This window comes from Trichosurus vulpecula, chromosome 2 (genome assembly GCF_011100635.1).
Source record: "Trichosurus vulpecula isolate mTriVul1 chromosome 2, mTriVul1.pri, whole genome shotgun sequence".
Taxonomy (NCBI): Eukaryota; Metazoa; Chordata; class Mammalia; order Diprotodontia; family Phalangeridae; genus Trichosurus; species Trichosurus vulpecula.
In genome coordinates, this window is record NC_050574.1 from 439,151,260 (window position 1) to 439,176,671 (window position 25,412).

Consider the following 25,412-nt stretch of genomic DNA (forward strand, 5'->3'; position numbering starts at 1 on the left):
TCCTATGACCTTGATCATTTTGAAACTATTCTCATTTGCTTTCATTCCTAGCCCCAAAGGAAAACTTCGTAAGCCTATCAACCCTCACCCCCTCATAAAAAAACACCAAAAAAAACCCCTAGTAATCTCAGAAATAGCTCTTTTATGTGTCCTAGCACACCCTTCTTCCCTTTTTTCATGGGCTAAAAAAATGCTTCCCGGCATGCTTGTCCGGTATCTATGCCAATTAAGTAAGTGCATCTGATCTTACTGTGTGTATCATGACAGGTCATTGAGTGGGGAAGGAAGCACTCTCACAGTAGGGCAATGGAAGAATATTTGAGTGGTGGGGGCTGCATATGATTTATATGGATGTCTGGAGTGAAGGGTGGTACTGGCCTAGAGGATTATCATTAGCAAGAGGAGATGAGCTTGTCTGACGTAGGAATTTCTGAGGATGGGCTTGTGGGGCTGTGTGCAGCCTGTGGGGCCATTTCCAGGGTGGGGGCCCTTCCCCTTCTTTTCCCTGCTTCCTTCCCCTTGGCTGCCCCTTCCCACAGTTATTCCAGCAGGTGTTCTTAACCTGAGGTCTGCAGACCTGCCAAGGAGCCCACAGAGAGATGTCAGGGGCATTGTGAACTTTATTTTCACCTTTACTCGGGTGAAGTACTTTGGTTTCTGTGTAATCCTATGTATTTATTTTATGCATTTAAAAACATTCCATGACACAACAAAAGGTTAAGAACCCCTGTGATTGGCTGGTAAACCAGAATGATCCCTTAAGAAGGTCAAGGTTTCCTCTTGCGTAAAACAATGAAAGACCTTTGCCTAGGGTGTGGGTGGTGGTGGTGGGGGAAAGGTGGCCGCATTTTAGGGTTTGTAGCCCTCAAGGAAGGCCTTCTGGGCTATTTGCTGTGTTGATTTTACAGGAGAAGCAAATAGTGTTTTATTTTAACCTTTTAAACTGTGTTATTTTAATTATTAAATTAGTAAAGTATTTTAAAGTAGATTTTATGGTCCACCAAGGACTTATTGCATTTTGAACCTCAAACTTGGAAGATAGGCTAAGTCTGTAATAGTCTGACTAAGGAAACCATTGTAGGAGATAGTGCTATAGAGAAAGAACACTCCATGGCTATTCAGATGACCTGGGTTTGAATCCTGATTTAGTTAGTCACTGACTGCATAGTTTTGGGCAAATTGCTTGGCATCTCTGTATCTTGGCTCCTTTATCTGTAAAATGAGGTGTTTGGATAAGATTATATATAACAAGTTTTTTTTTTCAGTTATCAATCCTAAGAGAGTTTATTTTTCCTTAAAATGAAGGATTTTTGATTTAACAGATCTAATAGCATTCTCAATTGACTGTAATAATTGCCTAAAGGACTGAAAGCATCTGTGGGTCAAGTGTTCAAAAACTGAAATAGTAGCTGAGTTAAGGCCACCAGTTCGATACCTGGTAGAGACACTAAGTCTCATAGAGATGAAGGGGAGATTAGATGAACATACAAATATAGCTGCTTAAGCCATAGTGCATATATATGTTGGTTGATAGCTGAAGTTTCAGCATTTGTATACATGAATATAACTAGTCCATATGCATCTGTACAGGTCTTTGAAATTCTGCCCTTACACTCATTTGACTGATGACAAACATAATTTATTTAAGATATCTTACAAGTAAATGCCCGAATAGATATCATTGTGTTTGTCCTAAGCCATTCCTAAATGAGCCGGGTAGTTGTCAAGGTCTAGACATTCCAGCATCCCAAAAGAGAGCCTGAGTTTTCTTGTTAATTATTTTTAATGCCAGGCTAAACTTGGTCAAGCATGTCCACATACTTGGTGTTTGGAATAGACAAATGACAACTTTTAGCAGCAGCAGCAGCAAACATAATCAAGAATAATGTAACATGGAGATGAAAACTCAACAGTAGAAGAAGACTCCATAGACGAGGCCTGGGCCTCCTTCTGCCCAATGTCATTTCTTCCATGGCATCTTCTGATGGGTGGCGGCTTATTGCCTGCCTTTTTTCCCCCACTAGTGCTCAGGGGTGGAGAGTGTTTAGAGCAAAGTGGAGAAAAGAGGAATCTTAAAAACTACTGAAAGAACTTGGTCCAAGGGGAGGTAGAGCAGGGGGAAGGAGGAGGAAACCAGGAAGATACCAAAACCAATCCCCAGTATTTTCCTCTTTATGAACAAACTCTTAACGTCTGTTAGTAGAACATGAATAGGACAGGGCAGAAAGTGTTACTCCTTCCCTGCCTTTCTCTATTCCCTTTCTATTCCCAATGCCTCAGTTGGGAGAAGTTATCCTGTTGGGTCTTGCAGCCATCTGTCCTTTGGGGCTCCAAAACCCCACAGCTGCAACTACAATGCCAGCCAGTCCTACAGTGCCTCCAGTGGGCAAGCCTTAGGAGCTGCACTCTTCACAGTGGCAGGACAGGATGTACCGGTAGGTGGCTGTGAGTCTCATTCCTCCAGAACATCGAAGCCTCAGGGCCTTCAGTTTGGAGGTCTGAGGTCTGCAGCAGTGACAGGTAGAGCGGAAGGGCTGCTTCAGGACCGTGCTGAAGGAGACCAGAGGCTCTGAGCGGGAGGGCTGACTGCAATGCCCCTCGCATCTTGCCAACAGCACCATCTAAAAGAAAGAAATGAAAACAGTCAACCAAGTTTGCTAAAATATCCACCTTTTTGCCTCAGTGTGTACGTGTGTGTGTGCGTGTGTGTTTGCATGTGATTACAGAGACAAAAGAAAAAGCTGTGGAACACTTGCTACCTGGGTGACCCTGGGCAAGTCATTTAACCCTGCTTGCCTCAGTTTCCTCATCTGTAAAATCAGTTGGAGAAGGAAACGGCAAACCACTACAGTATCTTTGCCAAGAAAACCCCCAATGGTTTCACAAAGAGTCAGACACAACTAAAGAAAACCGAACAACAACAACAAAATCTTAATTTCCCCAAAGAGATTTTACTCATTCACATACTCTGTGTTTCACGTTGGTGTTTCTAACCAGACAGAAAAGGAGAGAATGCAGACAAAATCGTAAGTATCTACCTCAGTACAACATTAAGGACCCCCACCTGAAGGTAATTAAAGAATTAAGAGAACACACTAGAAAGTCAGTAGCAGTTATATTTTATTCCAACATTTTTACTAATGCCTTCTATTAATACATAATGTCTCTCTCCTCTGCTCTTTACCTAGGAAACTATCCCTTGCGACAAAAATTTAAAGTTGGGGCTGGGGGGGAGCATCTTAACAAAACCTATTAACACATCAGCTGTCTGACAGTATATGCAACATTTCTTTTTTTTAATATATTTTTTGTTTGTTTTTGTAGGGGGGAAGGCAGGGCAACTGGGGTTAAGTGACTTGCCCAAGGTCACAGAGCTAGTAAGTGTGTCAAGTGTCTGAGGCTGGATTTGAACTCAGGTCCTCCTGACTCCAGGGTTGGTGCTCTACTCACTGGGCCATCTAGCTGCCCCATGAAATATTTCATATAGTGAAGAAAGAATGGTGCTTTTTTCTCAGCTCTTCTCCCAGGCCAGTCTTAGTTGGTATAATTGTACAGTGTTCAGTTGTGCATTTTTGTTCCTTCAGGTTATGTTGTTATCATTGTTTTCCTGGCTCTGCTTACTTTACAAGTCTTCCCATGGAATTCTTCATATTCACTGTTTCTTGTAGTGTAATGACACCTCCCTACACTCATGCCCCACAACTGCATCCATGATGCCAGCCAGTCCTATAGCACCTCCAGTGGGAAAGCCTTAGGATCTGCACTCTTCACAGTGGCAGGAGAGAATGTACACATCCTCAACACATTTTGTATAGCTATTCCCCAATCAATGGGTATCTACTTTGTTTCCAATTCTTTGCTACCACGATAAGTACTGTCATGAATATTTTGGTGTATACGCAACCTTTTCTTCCATTTGTTTTTGTTTGTTTTCTTTAGTTTTTCTTCTTGGGGCACGTGCCTACCCCTGGGACCTCTGGTTTAAAGAATATAGATGTTATAGTCACCTTTAAAGACAGACCAAGAGAGCAAGATTCATCCTGGAGGATGGGAAAAGGGAGAACAACGTGCTGTGGTAGGAAGAGATTGCTGAGAGGAGAAGGAAAGTGTGTGACAGGAAATGTGGAGAGAGAGAGCAGATGTGCTGTGCTGTGCTGTGGGTGAGTTTGTGGGAAGGCCCTAGCAGGGGGCGGAAGGTTATGGGATGGCAAGGCTCCATGCTGTGACATTGTGTTTTAAGTTCCTTGCTGTTATGATAAAGTGGGCTTACTGGTTTGGGTTTGTTGCTTGCAGCTTGGATGGGTTGGACTTATTGGTTATGAGATTTGGTCATCTGGTGTCTGAATAAATGTTCTACTTCTACCTTCTATATGGAGAGTTTCTCATATTTTGTGATACAGAATTACATAGGCATATTCACAATTATCGTCAATGTTGTATTTATTGCCTTGCTAATACAGGTACAGCTCCCCTCCTTTCTTCCTTTCCCATCCCCTCCCAATTACTTTGTATATAGTTTAAATATATCCTATATTTCTGTGAATACATTGGCCCCCTCCCCCAGTAGAATGTAAATTCCTTCAGAGCAGGGACCCTTTTCATTTTTTTCTCTGTATGCCTACTATTAAGCACAGTGCCTGGTACATAGTTGGCACTTAATAAATGCTTATCTGATGGAATTTAATTATCTCATTCAAACCCTTGTTGTTTGCCTGATACCAAACTTTTGCAGCCTGAACCCTGGGCTTCACCATTTGCTAGTCCCTTCTTTGACTAGGTGGTGGCTACTCATTTTGACCTTGCTTCCACTTTAGCTATCACTCTCCACTCATCAGTCAATCAATAAACATTTGTTAAGCACTTACTACGTGCTAAGCACTGAACTAAGGCTGGGTTCCTGGTTCCTGACCCCAAGATCACAATGAAATGGGGGAGACAAGCAAAGAAATATAAAAAAACATGCTATATACAGGATAAATAGAAAATAAGAAAAGAAATGGATAGAATTGAAAGTGAAAAATTTCCTGAAGAAGATGAGATTTTAGTTGGGACTTAAAGGAAGCCAGGAAACACCTCTAGCTCTTTGAGTTCCATGATGGATCTCACCGATCGTGTTCTAGATCTGGCCTTATTTGTCTTATAATTTTGACCTCTACTTGTTCATGAGTCTCTCAGCTGTGCACCACCCCCTCCTCCATGTCCTAAATCAGAGAAATTTCAATTGGTACCATGTGCTTCACTTAGTCACAGCCTTTAATGACCCCTTTTAACTGTCCTCCCCCTTTATATTTCCTCTGGATTAACAATACAACCAGAGTAATTGTAGAACATTAACATCATTATCTGGGAGATAACACGAAGAATCAAGCAATCACTTAGCAACCACATAAAAAACAAGATACCTTGGCCAAGAACGAATAATGACAGACTGATTTAATTTATTTCTCCTATATAAGAGCATGCCATAATAACAGTAAAAATAAGATAGGTAAACTATCTTCATTTTAATCAGGCTTTTCACTCAGTTTTGTCTTGAAAAGCTCAGAAAGTACCATATTGGTTTTCCAAGCCCAGTGTCTGCCTCTTCCTTAGTCACATCTTTTTTTTTTTCCTGAGCAATATCCATTTCCTTTTCCGAAATCCTTAGTGCTAGAGACTTCCATCCCCCAGGCAACCTTGGTGATGGACACCTACCTGCCTGTGACCTCAGGGGCAGAAAATCAATTAGACCTGAGCAAGGCTTCACTTGTGCCAATAAGATACCTAGCCTTTTCAGCATTCTTAAAGGGGCATACTTGGAGTTGCTATGGATGTAGAAGCTCTACCCATCAAACCCAAGAGGAGCAGAGAGAGATTTTTGTAACAGTGTGCCAAGTTCTTGGGGAAGCTTGTCAAAGAATCTTCATGAAGCCTTTTTTCCTGCAATGCTAACAACTGCAATTGTATTTCCTCCTTGCGCTTTGTGCTCTCCTACTGTCCCTCCCTTTCTAAATGCTGGACCTAATGAAGGACCAAATAAATGCTTTGGACATGACTCTTCCATGAAGCCCTTTCAACGGTTCCCAATACATCTGTACCAGAGGTTGTCAGCTATACAACATGTATGCCAAAGATGGCAGATGGCTGGTTATGGCTACTCACACCCAATGCATCGATGCTTGTGAGAATTATGGCCTTCCACCACCCTTTCTTACAAAGGCTGGCATGATTATTCCTCCCTATTACCTGCTCAGAAAAGTCAATATAAGATTATGATCCCAGTTTCTACAACTCCTGGTATACCAGAAGAGGGACCACTAAACTGACATATTACAGCTGAAAGATTGTCAATATCTAATCCAGGTCATGTTAGGTGGATGAAAAGCTAGATCAAGAGTCGCGACCAAGAGATGGTTTTATTTCCGTTGAAAAACATTTTATTGTTGTCCCTCATTTTCAAATACAGCCTTCACCACACTCCTACTGAGGGAGCCATCCCTTGCTTTAATAAAGAATAAAAAAAGAAAGAGAAAAAAAGTTGTTGCAAGTTAACTAATATTTGACTAATATTGTAAGCAAATTAACTAATATTCAGCTGAGCCATATTATTGTTGCTGTTTTTCCTTCATTTTTTGAAGAAGACTGGTGACATCATGGGGTGATGTCTTGACTTGTGGGTGAGTTGGATTTAAGTGATGCAGACTTGCCCAAAGTAATCAAGCTCAGTCTCTCTCCCAGAGTCATCAAAGTCCAGTGGCAAAGCAAAAAAAGTCAAGATGACTGGAAATGACCCAAGACACAGTGGATGATCTTGGTGTCTGATGTCAGACTAAGCTCTAAGTGCTCCGCAGTGCCTGCTTCAGCTGCCTTCATGGTCATTGAAGCAAACTGTTCTTATCTTATCAGGTAGGCATCTCCTTATCTCACCCAGGGACTTGAGCTACACTCCATCTGGTTTAGACAGTCTGCTGAGGTGGTTACATGGAGTGTGACTGTTATGCATGCTACAGCACCTTGGAGCCACAGGTGAGAGTTGGGTGATAGGTGGACACCAAAGATGGATGAGCGGCCAGGAAAAGGACTTGGCAAGCATTCTTATCAGAGGTGCTAGTCTTCCTTGAACACCCCCCATAGCCCGAGTGACATTATATGTCCTATATCATACCCATAGACATGTACCTTTGCAACAAAAGGAAGGTACGCTTTGTCATCTCACATCTTCTTCAGGTTGACCTTGGTCATTATAATCACACAATGCTCAGCTTCAAGATTTTGTTGATTGATAGTTTGATTTATACTTGTAGTATAGGTGTAGTTTGTAGTATATTTGTAGTTAATTTATATTTGTAGGGTGGGGATTGGGGAGTATTTGGCTCCCTGGTCCCCACTCTCATGTGGACAAAATCATTCTTTCCCAATTCTTCCCTTCAGGTATCTCTTGGTGTGACTTTTCCCTTATTCATAGCTCTCTGTTCTACCCCTGCGGTGAGGACTTTTAAATAGCCATGTAGAGGACCTGTGGAGAGGGGAGCTGTCTAAGGTCAACTTGGGGAAAGAGAGATAGGAGAGAAAGGAAAATGGGAGAACAGTGGAAGAGAATGTGGTCTTCAGCTCCTACTGACTCTGCCTAGAGTCATTGGTTTAGATTCAATGCTTTTCCATAATTTGGGGGTGGGGGTGGGGTGAGGGATGGAGGCAGGAGGATGTAATAATATTCAATTCAGTCTCTTTGGAGCCCTCAGCTGGTACCCCAGAAACTTTTCAGAGAAGAAAGAGTTTCCTTCTCTGTGTTCAGATGATCATAACTAAGTTTACCTTTCCTTAAGGACACCGGGTTATCTTGAGGACAAATGCATGAAAATGAAAATTCAAAAAGCGAACAGATTAGAGAGCCAGAGAGATATAAGGGACAAGTAGGGAAGCGTCACCAGTGAGGTTCTTAGCAAGCTAGGAAAACTTCTCCTGCATTCTGTATGAGCTGCTCCTGTTCCTCCATTGCTCAGCTATAGTCTCTTCTGTTGTGCTCTAGTCGGGTTAGTGGGGGTAGCAGCAGCAGCAACAGTGAGTGCACTGAGAGATTCTCATTCTTTGGGTTACAGTCACTCCTAAAGTCAAAGTTGTTGGCTAAGGAGGTTGTGGAAGCAGCCCTTGCCTCTACCTTCTCTTGAGGCTACAATCTCCTTTCCTTGCAACAGACATAGACTCTCTGGGCTCCTCACTGACATGTAGCATGCCTGCCCCCACCCCTCTGTCTCTGTCTCTGTGTGTTGGCAACCAAAAATGGGCTCCTTAGCACTTAGTTCAAGAAGTGCCCTTGAATAGTTTGGCTTTTGTTCCCTTTGAGTAATTCATTGAGCCTTACTAGGTGCTAAGCCCCAGGCCCAAACCCCTATTAGGTGTAAAACCTATGTGGGTGTGGATTGGCAACTAAGGTGGGGCCCAAGGTGGGGCTAACTCCAGGGAGGGCCTAGTTTACATGTCTGGGAGAGCAGAGGCTTTTAGACCATGTGGGTTTAAGTCCACCTCTTTGTGACGATTCTAGGTCACGTGGGTGAGTCACATGTGTGACTCACCCCTGGCACTGAAAAAGATATAAAAACCAGGGGTTGGATGTCTGTTCTTTGGAGCTCTTTGCCACAGCAGTGGTGGCACATGACTCTGGGCCAGCCCTTGTTCTGAGCTCCCGGGCTGAAACTAGATGTTGGTAACTATGAATTGTATTGGGTCTCTCTGTTTGTAATTTGTTTAAGGGCTCTCTAGATGGTGTTGATGAGGAGACTTGGGGCAGCTGTAGCTAAGGAGCCCTCCAGCTTGTAAACCCGGATGCTGAGACTTTGTTGAACTCTGGTAACTGTATTGGGATTTGAATCAGACAGGGTCTGTCTGTTGATGTTTGTAATTTTTTTGTATTTTGTTCTGAAGTTCAGGATGCTGGCTTTTTCCTCTGAACTAAGTGAATGCTGCCTGTATGCTGGATTAAAGTAAACTTGTCAACCCCTTCACCTTGCTTTCCTTAGTTAAGCAGATCAAAAGAACCTGTGCTGTTGGCAGCTTTCAGGGTGCTGGCTGTGGGTGGATCTTACACCCCCACAGAAGCTGCTAGCTGGATTGTTGAAATACTCTGTCTCTCTGTCTCTGTCTCTCTCTGTATCTCTGTCTCTCTCTGTGTCTTTGTCTCTGTCTCTCTCTGTGTCTCTGTCTGTCTCTCTGTCTCTGTTTCTCTCTATGTGTCTCTCTGTCTCTCTCTCTCTTCTCCTGAAATTGCTCTCACACATACTATCTTTTGGTCTGCCCTTCTCTCCAAGAAGATAGAGGCTTAATTTTCAGTCACAATATCATGAACTCTGAGCAGAAAAGCATTTGTAAGCCCCTGGTTATACAATTTTGTAGTCATTCTCTCTCTGTGTGTATGTATATAGACGCATATGTATGTATGTATTTTTCCTGCATTCTGTGTGACTTCATAAATCTTCCCATGTGTCTCTGAATTATAGTCCTTATTCCTTACAGGACAATCATATTCTGTTGTGTTTATGTTATTTATTTAGACATTATATTCATGTACTACAATTTTAGTATATATGGGACCTTTCTTTCTATCTTTGACTTCCTTGGGGCTGCATGCCTAGCAGTGGGATCTCTGGTTCAAAGGGCATCATGCTTTAGTCACTTTCTTAGCATAAATCCAAATTGCTTTCAATAATGAATCATTGGTAAAATTATCAGCCCCATCAACAGTACCAAGGGTGAGTTTTCAATGATTTTGCATCATTCTATGTGTGGGGGAGGGGAACATATTGGTCTTTATAACTTAAAATAAAATTCAACATGGACAAGTATAAGGCAAAAGACTGGGTAAACAGAGGCAAAATCCAACCTGGTTTGGCTTAGAGTTCTAAGCCAAAAGACAGGAACTTACCTGAAGTCATATATTTAGTTATTGTCAAAAGAGCTCATATGATTTTAAGGTATGTTAGTAATGGGAAGGACAACCATGAGATCCTAAAGAAAGTAAGTCAAAGAAGATGCAGACTAGAACAATGTGGAAAATGGGTCAGTCAGTCCATCAGTAAGCATTTATTAAGTGCCCACTATGTGTCAGGTACTTTGCTAGAACCCTGAAACTAAATACCCCGAACCTTACCAAACTTATTTTGACACCTTGAGGACCCCATGATTTCGTAGGTGTGGGTTCTCTCTCTAAGGATTCGGATCTCAATCCCTTTAACTGATGATAGAGAAGCCACTTTCTCCATGACCGGAGTAAACATGAACATCACAGGGGATACCTCAATTTGGTTGAAGAATATGGCTCAACCTCGGGTCAACAACAACTATTTATTAAGTGTCTACTTTGTTCTAGGGCAGCTTTGTGGCACAGTGGATAGAGCACCGGGTCTGGAGTCAGGAAGACTCGAGTTCAAATGTAGCTTCAGACACTTATCAGCTGCGCGACACTGGCCAAGTCATTTAACCCTCTTTGCCTCAGTTTCTTCACCTGTTAAGTAATCTAGAGAAGGAAATGGTAAACCACTCTGGTGTATGTGCCAAGAAAACCCGAAATGGGGTCATGAAGAGTTGGACACTATTGAAAATGACTGACCCACAGTCACGCTATGTTCTGGGTACCGGAGGGGAGGCCCTATTTGAGGAATAGGCAATATTGAAGATTTGTAACTAAGAGGTATGAATGAATTCCTAAAGGGAGCAAAGCTGTAATAGCAGACCCTGGGCCATGAAACCATAGCATTCTGCACATGATGTTTGGCTTGAGAAAGTGTATTTAGGTTGAAGCAGGCAGAAGACTGAAAGGTAATCTAATTAGCATGTAATATAAAGTATGTATAAGGAAATAATGGGAAATCAGTCGTGGCTACATCGTGGAGGGTCCAGAACGTGAAAAATGATGATGATAACGAGCTTTGAGGTTTCCAAAGTGCTTCATGTGTATGATCTTCACAACAACCCTGTGAGGTGGTGCTATTATTATTCACACTTTACATATGAGGAAACTGAGGCACAGAGAGGTTAAATGACTTCTTCAGAGTCACACTGTTAGCATTTGAGTCAGGATTTGAACTCATGCCATTTGAACTCTGATCCTGTGTTCTGAATCTGCTATTTGCCTAGTGAAAAAATGGCTACAAAAGTGCAATATCATTATGAGGATCAAATGAGCCAATATTTGTAATAATAATAGCTAACATTTTTACAATGCCTACTATGTGCCAGGCACTGTGCTGAGCACTTTAGAATTACTATCTTATTTGTTCTTCACAACAACCCTGGGAGGTAGGAGCTATTATTATCCTTATTTTTACAGATGAAGAAACTGAGGCTAACAGGAGTTAAATGACTGGTTCAGGGTAACATACCTAATAAGCATCAGAACTTTGGTCTTTGAGCTTAGATCTTCCTAATCCCAGGCCTGGCACTCAACCCATTGTGCAACCTGGCTGCGCTTAGCACTATCTGGCACCTAGTAGGTACTATATAAATACTAGCTATTTATTATTATTAATTAATGATAATTTATGATAAGATTTTGTTAATATGATAATGATTGGATGATATGATAGTAATTTGACAATACAGTAATTTATTTCACTGACAGGAGAATAAATCCTAATAAATGCTATTTTCCACCCATCCTTTCCAAAGGCCTGTTATTAAGTTAGCATGTGGTTTCTGTGACCATATGTGGAAGCTCATGAGCATTTTATTTCTCTCTGTTAGAAAAAGAAATGGGCATAACTCATTAAATTTTTAGTAAGTCATAGTGAAAAGGTCATGCACTGATGTCTTCATCTGAGCAGCCAAGCTGCCCATTCCTTGAGGCTGGTCACTATTTTCTTTCTTTTTTTTTCAAATTCTTTGTTTTCATAGAGATGCACATGGTGGTCAAGGTAAGACAGTGAACTTGACATATTGACTGCCAACCAGCGTGGATGTGTCTACTGAATTTCCCTTGAACATGATGATCGGGGAAACACTTTGTTTTGGGAAAACCAACAGAAGTTTTTAAGATATTTCCATCTATCTCTCCAGTACATCTGGCAGTCAATTCCTGGCAAAACGTTTGCTTTTTCTAGGTACAGCATGCATGCAATCTCAATTCTATGAAATAATAAAACTTCATCAATTCAGACCAAATGAAAGAAGGCTGGTCAGGGTTAGTAAAAAAATAAGTCTGAATTACCAAATATCTTAAAAATAAAAATGATTGTTACTTCTAAGATTAGCAATACAGAAATGCACATCAGGGTTTGAAAGCAGACATTCTGACAATCCTGCTTTAATTACTAGATATAAATCATCTACAAGTAATGACATAATTTGCATAAAAGTACTATTCTACCAACATGCTTAGGAAGCAGAGTTTGAGAATAATTTGCTACTTTTGAGAATTTCATACATTCTCCTACTGTCTCATTTGAAAATGATTGACTTTTCTTATTTACACAGAGTGGAGAAGGTCATACCAAATAAAATGGGTCATTGTGGTTTTGAATGGACAGTGGGTACTTGAGGACTATGCGTAACAGAACACTAACTGGCAGACTCTACCATACAGAATTGACTAAGTCTGCTCTCCTAGGACCAGCTAGCTAGGCATGGAAAGGTTTATCAACAATAGGTTGTACTCTTGGTGATGAATAGTCCAACAGGGCTAAGGTATGAGAAAAGGAAAAATGCCAGCTGTCCTCCACCCGGTGTGGCCCTTTTCAGTTTCTGCAGTGATGGTGGTAGAGTTGAACAAAAGTAAAGTAGAGAGTAATGAAAATATTATGATTTTTGTACTGCATATAAATGTTACTGTAATCATTGTCCAGTGACCAATCAGTGGGAATAAAACTATATAAATTCAATCAAAAGAAAAGGTATTTATTAAATACCTGCTATGTGCCAGGCACTATTCTAGGCACTGGGGGTAAAAAAAAATTAATCCCTTCCTTCAAAAAGTTTACAATTTTAGCAGAAACAACACGTATACATGGTTCAGGTCTGGCCATGGTACTTCTCTCCCACGTCCACCCCCCCCCCCCACAGACACAGACGCGCACGCGCACACACACGCACACAGTGGCTCTCTATCACCTCCAGGGTCAACTATAAAATCCTGTTTGGCATTCAAAGCCCTTCATAACCTGTTTCCCCTCTGCCACCTCCCCACCTCATCTTTCCAGTCTTCCTATTCCTCATCCCCTTTTACTCTTGGATCCAGTCACATGGGCCCCCCGGCTCTTCCTCAAATAAGACACTCCATCTCCTACCTCTGGGTGTTTTCAATGACTGTCCCCAAGCATGAAATGTTCTTCCTCCTCATCTCCACCTCCCAGCTTCCCTGGATTTCTTCAAGTACCATCCAAAATTCTTTGTCTACGGGAAGCTTTCCCTGACCTTTTTATTCTAGAGTTTTCCTCTATTGATTACTTCCTATTCATCTTATATATAGCTTGTTTGTAAATAGTTGTTTGCACATTGTCTCCTTGAGGTTTGTCTTTTGCCTTCTTTGTATCCCCAGTGCTTGGCACAGTGCCTAATGTTTATTAACTGAGTGACTGACTGATATATAACTAAATGCAAAATACATACAAAATAAATACAATTTAATTTCATGGTGACCAGGGGCACTAACAGATGGAGGAACAGAAAAGGTCTGATGTAGGAGTGACACCTAAGCTGGATTTTGAACGAAGCTAGCAGCTCTAAAAGGTAGAGGTGACGAACAGGCAATTTCCAGGCATGGGAACAACACAGAAATGGGGGATGGGATGTCAAATATAAGGAAGTGTGTGAAGGGGAGGAATGTAAAAGTCTGTAAATTTGTATCAGATTGTGAAATGCCTTAAATGCTGAATAGAGGAATTTCCACTTCACACTAGAGTCATCAGAACTGTCTGAGCGGTGGAGCAATATTGACAGACTTATACCTTAGGCTTGTCACTTTGGCATCTGTATGGAGGATGGATTAGGGAGGGAGGAGCTGAGGCAGGAAGACCAAAGGAGGTAGTCCAGGTGAGAGATGATGAGGAATTGATTCAGGGTGGTAGACATGACCAGTGAAGGCAAGGTCAAGAACGTGAGAGATGTCCGGAGAGAACCAACGATAACATGGATAGCACATATAAAGTGTTTTAGGATTTGTGAAGCACTTTATATATGCTATGAGGGCCTCAGAACATGCCCCAACTTTGAGGCACCCACCTTCTGTGTTCTCCCAGATGGGTGGGTGAAGACAACTAAATTGTCTTCGATTAGCTAATAGCTGGAACAGGCTGTGTTTTTAAAAACTGTCAGACTGGGACAGTCTCTTTCCTGTCACATCCAGAGAGTGAAGGTCACACCCCAGTTCACCCATAGCATGAGCACCAGGGGAGGGGGAGATAATATCCTCCCTGCCTGTTACCCTAGCTCTGAGAAATGGGCCCAATTTCTCTGTTCTGCTTCATTTGTCCTTCTCAGTTTCAGGTGCAGGTAGCAATCCCCACTAGACCTGGGAGTTCCAACCGTGGTGAACATGAAGCCAGGATTCCAGGCAGGGTTCTATGACCTACCAGCCTGGCAGGAAAACCTTGAAAAGTCAGAGTGCCTGGGGCTTGAGCCCAAAGGGAGTTTGGGGCTTAGAATTTGGGATTGTGCTAAACCAAGAAATTAATCTTCTTCCCCTCCCTACAGATTAAAATAGTATAGATGGGGGATTAAGCCCTAGGTGTTGTGGAGTAAGTTTGTGCATTTGTCATTATACCTTTTGAAGTAAATATTCCTTTGTAAAAACTATTCTGTGGTTAAATGGAACTAGAGCATGACACCAACTCCTGCACACTAAGGAAACACCATTAGTGGGGGCAGGTGTCATTGTCAGAGAGTCTAGACTCACCATCCCCACTAAAGGGTAACTGAGAACTCTAGAGGAGGGGTGAAATGCACCCTATGTAGCCTTCAGGCAGTGAGGAATTTGGTACTCAGGACTGTTGTTCAGTCCTATCCAACTCTTTGTGACCCTATTTGGGGTTTTCTTGGCAAAGATACTGGAATGGTTTGCCAATTCCTTCTCTAGCTCATTTTACAGATGAGAAAACTGAGGCAAGCAAGCTTAAGTGACCTGCCTAAGGTCATACAGTGTCTGAGGCCAGATATGAATTCAGAAAGATGAGTCTTCTTGACTTCAGACCCCCCTGTATGTATCCATATACAGTATTTCACTTGTTCTCCACAATAATCTTGCGATGTAGTTGATATTATTATCATAATTTTAGAAATAAGGAAACTGAGCTTAAAAGTTAAGTGACTTGGCTAGGGTTAGAGAGCTAAGTGTCTAAGCCAGGATTCGAATTCAGGTCTTCCTGCCTTTAAGTCCAGATCTTTTCCCACTATTGCAAAAATACTTGGTATACAGATGAATGAATAAACTACTGGGCTTGACCACTTGTGTGTGGTGTGTGTGTGTGTGTGAATTAAGCCAGCAAGAAGTGATTAAGCACTTAGTATGTGCCAGGAAGTGAGCTAAGTGCTGGGAATAAAAATACAAGAAGAAAAAAGGATAGTCCCTACCTTTAAGGAGCTAACATTCTGGAATAAGTCTAGGGTAAGACAATCCATGGGGGAAGTCAACAAATAAAGGTAAACTGAAAAGGGAGGGGTAACAACAAAGGTGCTGGTATTCATCTCAGGTGCATGATAAAGAAATATCTGAGTACAGCCTGACATGGAAAGACACCTGGCTGGCTCTAATGCCTTCTCTAAATGAAAGTTTTGGGAGGAGCCATCAAATCACTAGGAGAGGCTGTAGGAGCAGAGGGTGCTTTCAATGTTTGAATCATAGGAATGAGTGAGGCTTCAGGATGAAGAGCTGAAGTATGTTAGCGAAGGTCCAGTGTGTATATCTATCTATCTATCTATATCTATCATCCATCTGTCTTTATCTATCTATCTCTGTCTCTATATCTCTATCATCTGTCTATCTCTATCATCTGTCTATATCTATTATCTATCTCTGTCATCTATCTCTCGCTATCTATCTACCTATGTATCATCTTTCTAACCATCTATTTATCCTTCTACTTATCTATCATTAATCTATCTATCTACCTGCATATTATCTATCCATCTGTCTGTCACTTATCTACCTTGAGCAGGTACTAAAAATGGGTTATGAGTTGGGCCAAGATTTGAAATTATGAGCTTATTTTAATGATTCTCTGAAGCAAATGTCCATCTTTTTAATGCCAACATTCTTCCAGTGATGTTGCATGGCTGTAAATTGTGTGATAATCTGGTGTTGGCTTCTGTGGGAAAAAAAAGAAGGTTGTGGGAGGAGTAACAAGAAAGAGGGAAGGACCTGAGATTAATAAGAAAGAAAAGAAAGTTGTCACTCCTCCCACAACCTTCTTGGACTGGTGAAGAAGACCAGAGATTGAGGTTGGGGAGGATACATTTGGGAGAAATTGAGGAAAATTTAAAGTTGAATAATCTTCAAGTTCAGATTCTACATGTTTCTATGAGAGGTGTAAAGAGGAGGAACTGACTCAGGAAGGACAAAGGAGGACTAAAGAATGAAAAGCTAAAGAGAACACTCAAGAGGAAAATGAAGTAACTGACAAGCCAAAAAATAAAAGACACATTGGAACAAATGGCAGATAATGCATATCTGCATATCAATATTTTTCTGGTGTTATTGGATAGCTACAAATACTGGGAACCCTGTAGTCTCTGAGGAATTGACAATGAGTATCACCCAGAGGGCAATTGATAAATGCTTAGTGGGCACAAACAGGCTGCCAAATATTACAAACAAGAGATGATGGAGAAGCAGAGGAAATATCATCAAAGAAATGTCTGAGTGAAAGAGGAGATGGTCAGTCATATGACAAGAGCAAGAGTTAATTGAGGTATAGACTATGATCTACTGTGTCTTTGAAATGTCAAGAGAAATGAAGAAGTCGCCCTGGACATTGAGTGGAGCCCTTGTGGTGAAATCATGTTAAGCATGAACAAGAATCACACAGGATAGATAGGCTTGGATGAGTGGCAGTCTGTATTGTTGGATTGAATACCCACTCTGATAAGATCTTATATTAATTTGTACATTTGAAAGGATCTACTCAGAGAATAATTTGCTAAACTTTAGCCTAGCTCCTGTACAAATAATTATGAACTGTGAATTAATGAGATATAAATTAATGAGGTTTTATTGTATTTTTTCTGTTATAACTATCTGCTATTCATCTAATTGCTTCTCGTGCCTCTCAATTTCCCTTAATTTCCCGAGTGCTTCTACCTCAGTCTGACATTTCTCTTCACTATTTTAGAATTCGATTGGTGCGGTTTTACAGAAAGAAAGGTAGGAAGGAAGGAAGGAAGGAAGGAAGGAAGGAAGGAAGGAAGGAGAGAGGGAGGGAGAGAGGGAGCGAGGGAGGGAAGGAAGGAAGAGAGGAAGGAGGGAAGGAAGGAAGGAAAAGAAAGAAAAGAAGAAAAACAGGAGATGAGTTGGGGTAAAGGGCAGCAAAGTTCTGTGCTGCCCAGAATATAGCACAGAATCAAGCTAATAAAGTCAAGGATGTGGATAAGAGGAGTGGGGGGTGGGGGGGGGCAGTAACCTTACCTTTGCTTAGCTTTTTTTCTTACTCAATTACATTTTTATGCTATTTGGGAAGAATCTTAGGAACAAAGTGTGCTTTGTAGCCCTAACTTCCACTCAGTTCCCATGTTTTTGTGATTGATTTGTTTTGGTTTATATGTTAGAAGTGCAGCTAGATGGCACAATTGATAGAGTGCAGGGCCTGGAGTCAGGAAGATTCATCTTCCTCAGTTCCAATGTGGCTTCAGACACTTACTAGCTGTGTGACCCTGGGCAAGTTATTTAGCCCTGTTTGCTACAGCTTCCTCATCTATAAAATCAGCTGGAGAAGGAAAAGGCAAACCACTCCAGTATCTCTACCAAGAAAACCCTAAATGGGGTCACAAAGAGTCAGGCACAATTGAAAACAACTGAATGACCACAATGACAAATATTTTAGAATTTCCAACCTGCAATTTAGGAACACAGGTTTCCCATAAGAGGTTAAATGTAGTTACGAGAAATTTCTCACCCCAAGTAAGAGAGTTTTCTGGCACCATGGACTTTGAATTAGGACCAGAAACAGAAAGTCAAAAGAACAGACTTAATTTTTGCCCAAGTTATTCTCTCTGGCTTTTGTCTGTTGCCTCAGCTAGGTGTTCTACTATGGCCTAAAGAAGCGTTAGCATGCATTTGCTTAGAAGAAGGCTTTCTAGTCACTGTACTTTAGCAAAAAGGAGCTAAGGACATAGTAGATGGTCCTGGTGGATTGAAGCCCATAAGATGAGAGCAAACAGAAGCCCAACAACCAAAAGACCAGCAGATATGCCTACCAGAGACATTGTAAAAAAATGCCCATAGAAAAATGTGAATATTATAATTAGGACAGAGATGGGGTGCTCAGCTTAGTTGATAGGAGTAGCAGAGAGAGCATGGTGATACCACTGAAGGACATCAACATCCATGAAATACTTTGGTTATGAGCTGACCTGGTCACCATGTCCTCTGTATGTATGACTTTTACATGTCTGCCCCTAGTTACATGGATTCCTGGCATACATTCCTTTACATAGGACTTATATTTATCTACATTTACCTACCTATGTCTATATCTATCATTGATCTCAATATAAATATAAATATAAATCTATCTATCTATCTATCTATCTGTCTATCTGTCTGTCTATCCCTCTTCACTCATTCTCCCTTCTGTACAGCATATATGACTTCCCAGGTGTTAAGGCTGTCTTGACCATGGCCTTCCACCTTACAAATTTTTTTATGAGATTGAGTCAAGGAGGATGTGTAATAGACTAAGTCTTTATAAGAAGATGACATAATCCATAATCACCTCAATAGAGAAGCTCAAAGTGACACACACACACACACACACACATACACACACAGATACATTATAGATATAGGTAGTTAGATAAATATGCATACACAATACACATATGTGTGTATGCATGTACACTCATATTCATTACATGTGTGCATATGAATCCTCTTTATGTATCTTCCTTTACCTGTGGAAGAGTGTGCTCCACACATGCATGAAGGGATTTTTTAAAATTATCACTTTATTTGCTATGCTGCTTGACCAAATGTCTTTGGTTTTGAAGTAAATGTGTGTTATAGTTGACTGCTAGAAGTAAACATGTTGGTGGAGGGTTTTTAGCTATAGTGGATGCTGACACGTTAAGTGTTTCAAATCTAGGGCAGCTTTTTCTGGGGACCTTCATGGAAGACAGAGTTTCCCAAGTGTAATTCAGTTCCTATTGAATATCTATTGTACACCTGCTATTTGTAAAGACAAATAAAGCATAGTCTGCCCTCAATGATCCAATCAAAATAATTTAGGCAAAAGAAAAAGTTCAAATAGTTTGACTGTCTGCCTCAGCAAGGGTGATGGGAAAAACCAGCAAATAAAATACTCTAGTGACATACTCAGGCCAGTCATTTCTGAACCATTATGGTTGTAAAAATGCCTTTCTATCTTATTGTCAATTTCTTTTAGTTAGATTTTCCTAACAAGGATTGTGGCCATGCAAAATTTTAATTTTGTTACCCAGGCACTGTTTTTGAGTCTCTCAAATACAAATAAATGTCAGAGAGCTTTTCTTAGAGTGGAAAATATGTATCCTTTCCCACAGACATGTGATGGCCAAAGTGACTTAGCTCAGAATCTGGCCTCACCAAAAATAAAAACAAACATCACCTTATTGGACTACAATCATTCAGAAAGCTTAAATGCTAATCAGAGAAGAAGGTGATAAACAATTAAAAAATATGAATGCTTAACAGAAACCAGTTTGGCCTTACTTTTAATGGTTGGTATCATCCACGCATAGTATCATTAAAGTGATAATTTCTAAAATATTTTCCATTTTTACTGGAGAATATATTGATTATGGCTAAAAATGAACATCTCCAAGGTCAGCCAGAATTACCCATATTTCATTGATTGGAAAAATGGAGGTACAGCTGTGTAAGTTTAGAGGCAGTGACCCTCAAGTGAAACCAAAGTCACAATTTCTGAAAACCAAGTTTTAACTGCTATGCCCTTTTCCTCCTTACCCTTTCTCCCTTCTGGACAGGAGTCAAGGCCCTTTGACCAAGGCCTTCCTCCTTACAAACTTGTCCCTGAGATCAGTCAAGGAGGATGTGTAATAGACTAAGGCTTTATAAGATGACATAATCCATAATCACCTCAATAGAGAAGCTTAAAGTGACAAAGCACTTCCACTGTCCACCCTGTGAGGTAGATAATGCATTGTTACTCCTGTTCTGAAACTAGATCTGAGCTCATGGTCATGGTCAGAGTTGAAGTGAGGTTTCTGGGTTCTGCATAATGTGCTCTCCTTTACACCGTGATGCCTTTCTAACACCCAGAACAATTCTCAGTGCCTAGTATAGTATTTTGCACATAGCAAGCTCTTCATAAATGGCTGCTGAGTGGATGAATGAATAATATATAATCAATGCTTTGAAAATATCTGCCTTTTTGCCATGACATACCAAGAATATCAGTTGCTTAAACCAGGTCAAACTCAAAACAGAAATAGACTCCTGCTGGCTGCATATTGACATAAAACTCACCAATTAATGTTATCTGTGTTGTATTGTATTTTCATCTATTTTGTTAAACATTTCTAGATTACCTTTTGGGCTGGCTCAGGACTCACTGGGGAGCTTTGCTGGCCTGACACACCTCTGAATTGAAACGGTAACTCAAAAGCATTAATTCTATGTCTAGATGGGTTAACTCCACCAATTCTGAACATGCCACCAAAAGGGTTTGTTGCTTATGATTCTTCACAGCAACCCCTGCACAGCTGGAATGAAAATATAAATAATCTTTCAGACATAAACTTTCCAAGGAACCAGTAGGATTAGAGGAAGATTTACAGATTTAGAACCTGAAGGGACATTAGAGTCCAACCCTTTCATTTTACAGGTGAGGAAACTGAGGACCAGGGAAGTTAAGTGACTTACCCACAGACACACAGTGAAGAAGTGATGCAAGTTTATTGTTATTCTTCAGGGGCCCTTTAGAGCTCAACGCTGTTACAATAATAATAATTGATAGCACTTTGCAAATATCTCATTTGATCCTCACTGCAGCCCAGGTCCTTTTATTATACCCATCTTACAGAAGAGGAAACTCAAGTCCACAGAAGTTAAATGACTTGCCCAGAGTCACACAGCTAGTAAGTGTTTGAGTATGGATTCCTGACTGTAGCTAAGGTTGCTAGGTGGTGCAGGGCACAGAGCTCTGGGCCTAGAGTCTCATCTTCCCAAATTCAAATCTGACCTCAGACACTTACTAAGCTGTGTGACCCTGGACAAGTCACTTAACTCTGTTTGCCTCAGTTTCTTTATCTGTAAAATGAGCTAGAGAAGAAAATGGCCAATCACCCCAGTACCTTTGCCAAGAAAACAGTAAATGGAGTCATAAAGAGTTTGAAACAACTGAACGACAAGAACCTAGCTGCCTGTATTTATTATTGGTTTTCTTATTTCCTCTTTGTTGTTATTTGTTCTTTCATTCTTTACTAGAAGAACGTGGAAATAAGTACTATTTGCCTTTTTTTAAGTTTTAGAAACAGAAGGAGCCATTACCTATAAAACCACAACCTCAAGGCAAACACACGTTCTTCACAAAATCTCTGGGTGATGGACATAGCTTCCATAAGACTAGGTGCTAATACATGCATAGGATTTTAGAAATCCTTAGGATCTTAGAGGTGGACAATCATATAGTTCAGCCTGTTCATTTTACAGAAAGCGAAACTGAGGCCCAGAGAGATGGCGTGGCAAGGACAAAGTCATACAGGTGCCAGTATCAGAGTCAGGATTTGAACCCAGCTCCTCTCCTTCCAAAGCCAGCACTCTGATACCACGAGGAGAGCACCAAATGACAAATGACACTGTCTTTCTCAAAGAATGTATAACACGTAGCAGGAAGCCCTTGAAAAGGTAATTTCCTCCTGAAGCTAGTCCCCTAGCAGCCAGACTCAAAGATTGTGATTCCTTAATATGATAAAGCAAAAAAGCAAAACAAAAAGCCCATAGTGACTCTTTTCCTCGTGTTCCTGGTGACCCAACTCTAGGTATAGACGTTTTCCCAGGGACTCACTTACCTTTGAGCTGCACTTGTACAGAGGGTGACTGATAGAATCCACATAATGATGCCTCATGCAGCGCCCGGGGTCAGAGTCCATCATGAAGGCACTGTCCATTTTGCTGTCTGTATCTCCCATAATCGCCAGCAGGGAGAGCATTGAAATTGATGCTGCTAGTACATGATTTCTCATTGTTGTAAGAAATAAAATAAAATAAAATAAAAAATTCCCGGTAATAACAGCAGAGGGAGGTAGAGTATTAAAAGAAAAAAAAACACCTTCAAATCTTAGGACCTAGTTCTTTTCAGGGAAAATGCAAAATCTGGCTGAGGCCTCTGGGTTGTCATTGTCCTTTGGATGTTGTGTTCCTTGGTGCTGGGAGAAGGCAAAACGGTTTGCTGCTTGTAATCCTTCACGGCAACCCCTGCACAGCTGGAATGAGAATATAAATCATCTGTCAGACACAAACTCTCCAAGAAACCAATAGGATTAGAGGACTGGAGATTTAGAGCTTAAAGAGACATTGGAGTTCAACTCCTTCACTTTACAGATGCGGAAACTGAGCATCGGGGAAGTTAATGACTTACCCACAGACGCACAGTTAGGAAGTGACAGAAATAGAATTCGAGGCTCAAACTCCAAAGCCAGTCTATTATTTGTTATTCGTCTTATTACTATTATTCCCTCATTTCTTATCTTTATCAATGGAGTAGTACATTATGGTATAGTATGTTATTGTTTTTCACAACAATAAGGACCATTATGATAGGATACTGACAATCTAAAAATGTTTTGTGGGAGCAAAAGTCATCCTTACAGTAGATCCTAAGAAGTCCATCTCAAGGTACTTTTAGTTTAAGTACTTTAGCGATAAGAGTTAAGTTGCCTTTAGGCTACACCTCCCCTCCACTCTCATCCCCAAATTCCCAGTTAGTAATTCACTGAGTATACTCATCCTAGTCCAATGGCACGCTCTGATTTAATGGGAGCATGTGGTTGCTTTAATTGGTTAAAAGCATATTCTTAAGAATGAGTATAATTTGTTCCCCATGTGAAAGACGAAATTTCTTTTAAAGCCATAAATGTGAGTGAGTTGGGTGGTCTCAGTTCTTTTCCTTTTGGATGTTTGTCCAGTTTCTCACTAAGCCATCAGTGACAGCCTCAACTCACCAGAGATCTGGCTCTAAAAACCCTGAGAAAACAAAGATGATTCAGGGTCAAGAGTAATGAGCAATCCCTTAGGGGTGGAATCATGGCTCTCATTCTCTATCAGTTAAAGACTTCGTTTTTTCCCATCTCCATGTATCCACCCACCTAATTTTTGACTTCTGTTATTGTCCCTGATCTGTGTGCCATCCACTTGGATGAGACACTACATCTGAAATATACATTTTGCTTCATATTGCCCCCCAGTGCATCTTAAAATTCCTAAAGGGAAACACATATGGTGTTTGTGAGCAAAATCACACATTTCTGCAGATTCTCTTTATTCTTAATGCATGTAGGGATTTGGAAGGGCAAAGGATGAGTAGAGTAGTGGCTCTTCGTTGATGTCATCACAAGTTCATTTGTCACAAGGAGAAGAGGACAGAAGTCTCCCCAAATTATTTCACTCTAAAACTCTCATGCTGCATGGGAAGTATGGATGCCACAAAACAAAAGGAAGCCAGATTATACACACACACACACACACACACAATATTATACATATATATATATATATATATATATATATATATATATATATATATATATATATACATAATATTAAACTGTTTTCAAAAGTTTGGGAAATTTAGGGGCTATGACATTATGTCCTAAGTAAAGAAGCATAGTATTTATAAGTTTAGTCTTCATAAAACACTTCAGACAGATGATTCTAATTTTATTCTTTATTGAGGGTAGAAAATAGTTCTCACACTTTATGGATAACAAAAATTATCAAGGCATAATGCCAATGGGGCCAAAATCATGGGTTCCATCCTTTTGATGAGCTAGTTAACTTTGCTTTGCAAAGGACAACCTTGGTTAGGGGCTGTAGTCCTAGCTCTAATCAGCCATTTGCCATATGTGGAACACTAATGACAATATAACAGACAGAGTAAGAACATGGATAGCTCAGGGGAAAATATTAAGTATTTTGAACTGAATGGTCAATATTGGGGGGAAAACCCTTTGTTGGGTCTATTGTAGACAGGATTCACAATTCGGGTAAAGGTTATACTCTTGAGGTCCTTTCTAATCTACTAGAAATTCTGACAACCTAGAGCAAACTCATCTGGGGGGAGGGAAGGAGTCCAGTTACAGACAATATAACCCAGTCCTGTGTAGCCACATCTTTCTCTCAGATCCTGGGAGAAGAAAGTTGGGAGAAGTGGCAGTATGTAGAAAAGACAATGAAGGAAGGTGGGACTTAAGAGAGGATTGCTATAGCAATGTGTCCCTCAAGGTTAGCAGCCCAAGGCTGAGCAAGGAAGCAGGATTATTTGGGGTGAAGATGCAAGGGGCCAGCTCTGATGTAGGCTCTACAGGTAAGGAAATGTCATGGGAAACAGGTGCATCTTCTGGGTGTTAGTACCCTTGACCAATGTCCTGGTTGACCTATCCTAGTCTTGGCTCTGTATCCAACTCTGATTATATGGTTTTATGAGTCCTCCAGATTGTCCTGTTTGATGATAATATTGTGTTGATTGCATCAAGCTCTAGGAAATTGTAGATCCTTCTGGAAAAGATCAGTAATTATGAAAAGAAGTTTGGTCTGTCTACAAACACAGGAAAAACAGAGTAGATAATGGGTGCTTAATAAATGATTTTTGGTTGAATGATTGAAGATAGTCTATTTCCCAGATTTCAACATGAATTTGGATGGATATATTATATATCTTGTCCAATAGTATGCTTCTCTGGAACAAACAGTACAGATGGACAATGAATTGGACTTAGAGTTGGCAATGTGAAGGAGGATGGGCAGGTTTGCTTTTGGAAAATCACATATCTTTTACTGACAGCTAAGCTTCAAATGAAATGTTTTTGGATTTGGGCAATATTATTTGTAGAAATTGGAGGAAACCAGCTCTGAGAGAATTTCTGAAATAGCAGCCCCTTAGAGAAAAGTATTCAGAAACTGAGACCCTTTTGAGAAGACCTGAAGAAAAAAAGTCATCTTCAAATAAAAATCTTTATTGAAGGCAAAAATGTCTGAAGTATCTTGTTTCTCAGAAGCTAACATATAATTAATTATCAAG

The 25,412-nt window shown here is 40.6% G+C and overlaps 1 protein-coding gene across 1 annotated transcript in view; it reads right to left on the reverse strand.

The window, feature by feature from the left end:
- Positions 1–2,393: 2,393 nt before the first annotated feature.
- Positions 2,394–25,412, reverse strand: part of LOC118840002 (norrin cystine knot growth factor NDP) — a 55,103-nt gene continuing 32,084 nt past the window's right edge. Inside the window, exons 2-3 of the mRNA XM_036747514.1 lie at positions 22,186–22,599; positions 2,394–2,621 (exon numbers count right to left, since the gene is read on the reverse strand). Coding sequence (XP_036603409.1) covers positions 2,394–2,621; positions 22,186–22,359 — 402 coding nt within the window. The 5' untranslated portion in view covers positions 22,360–22,599. The remainder of the gene's footprint in view (positions 2,622–22,185; positions 22,600–25,412) is intronic.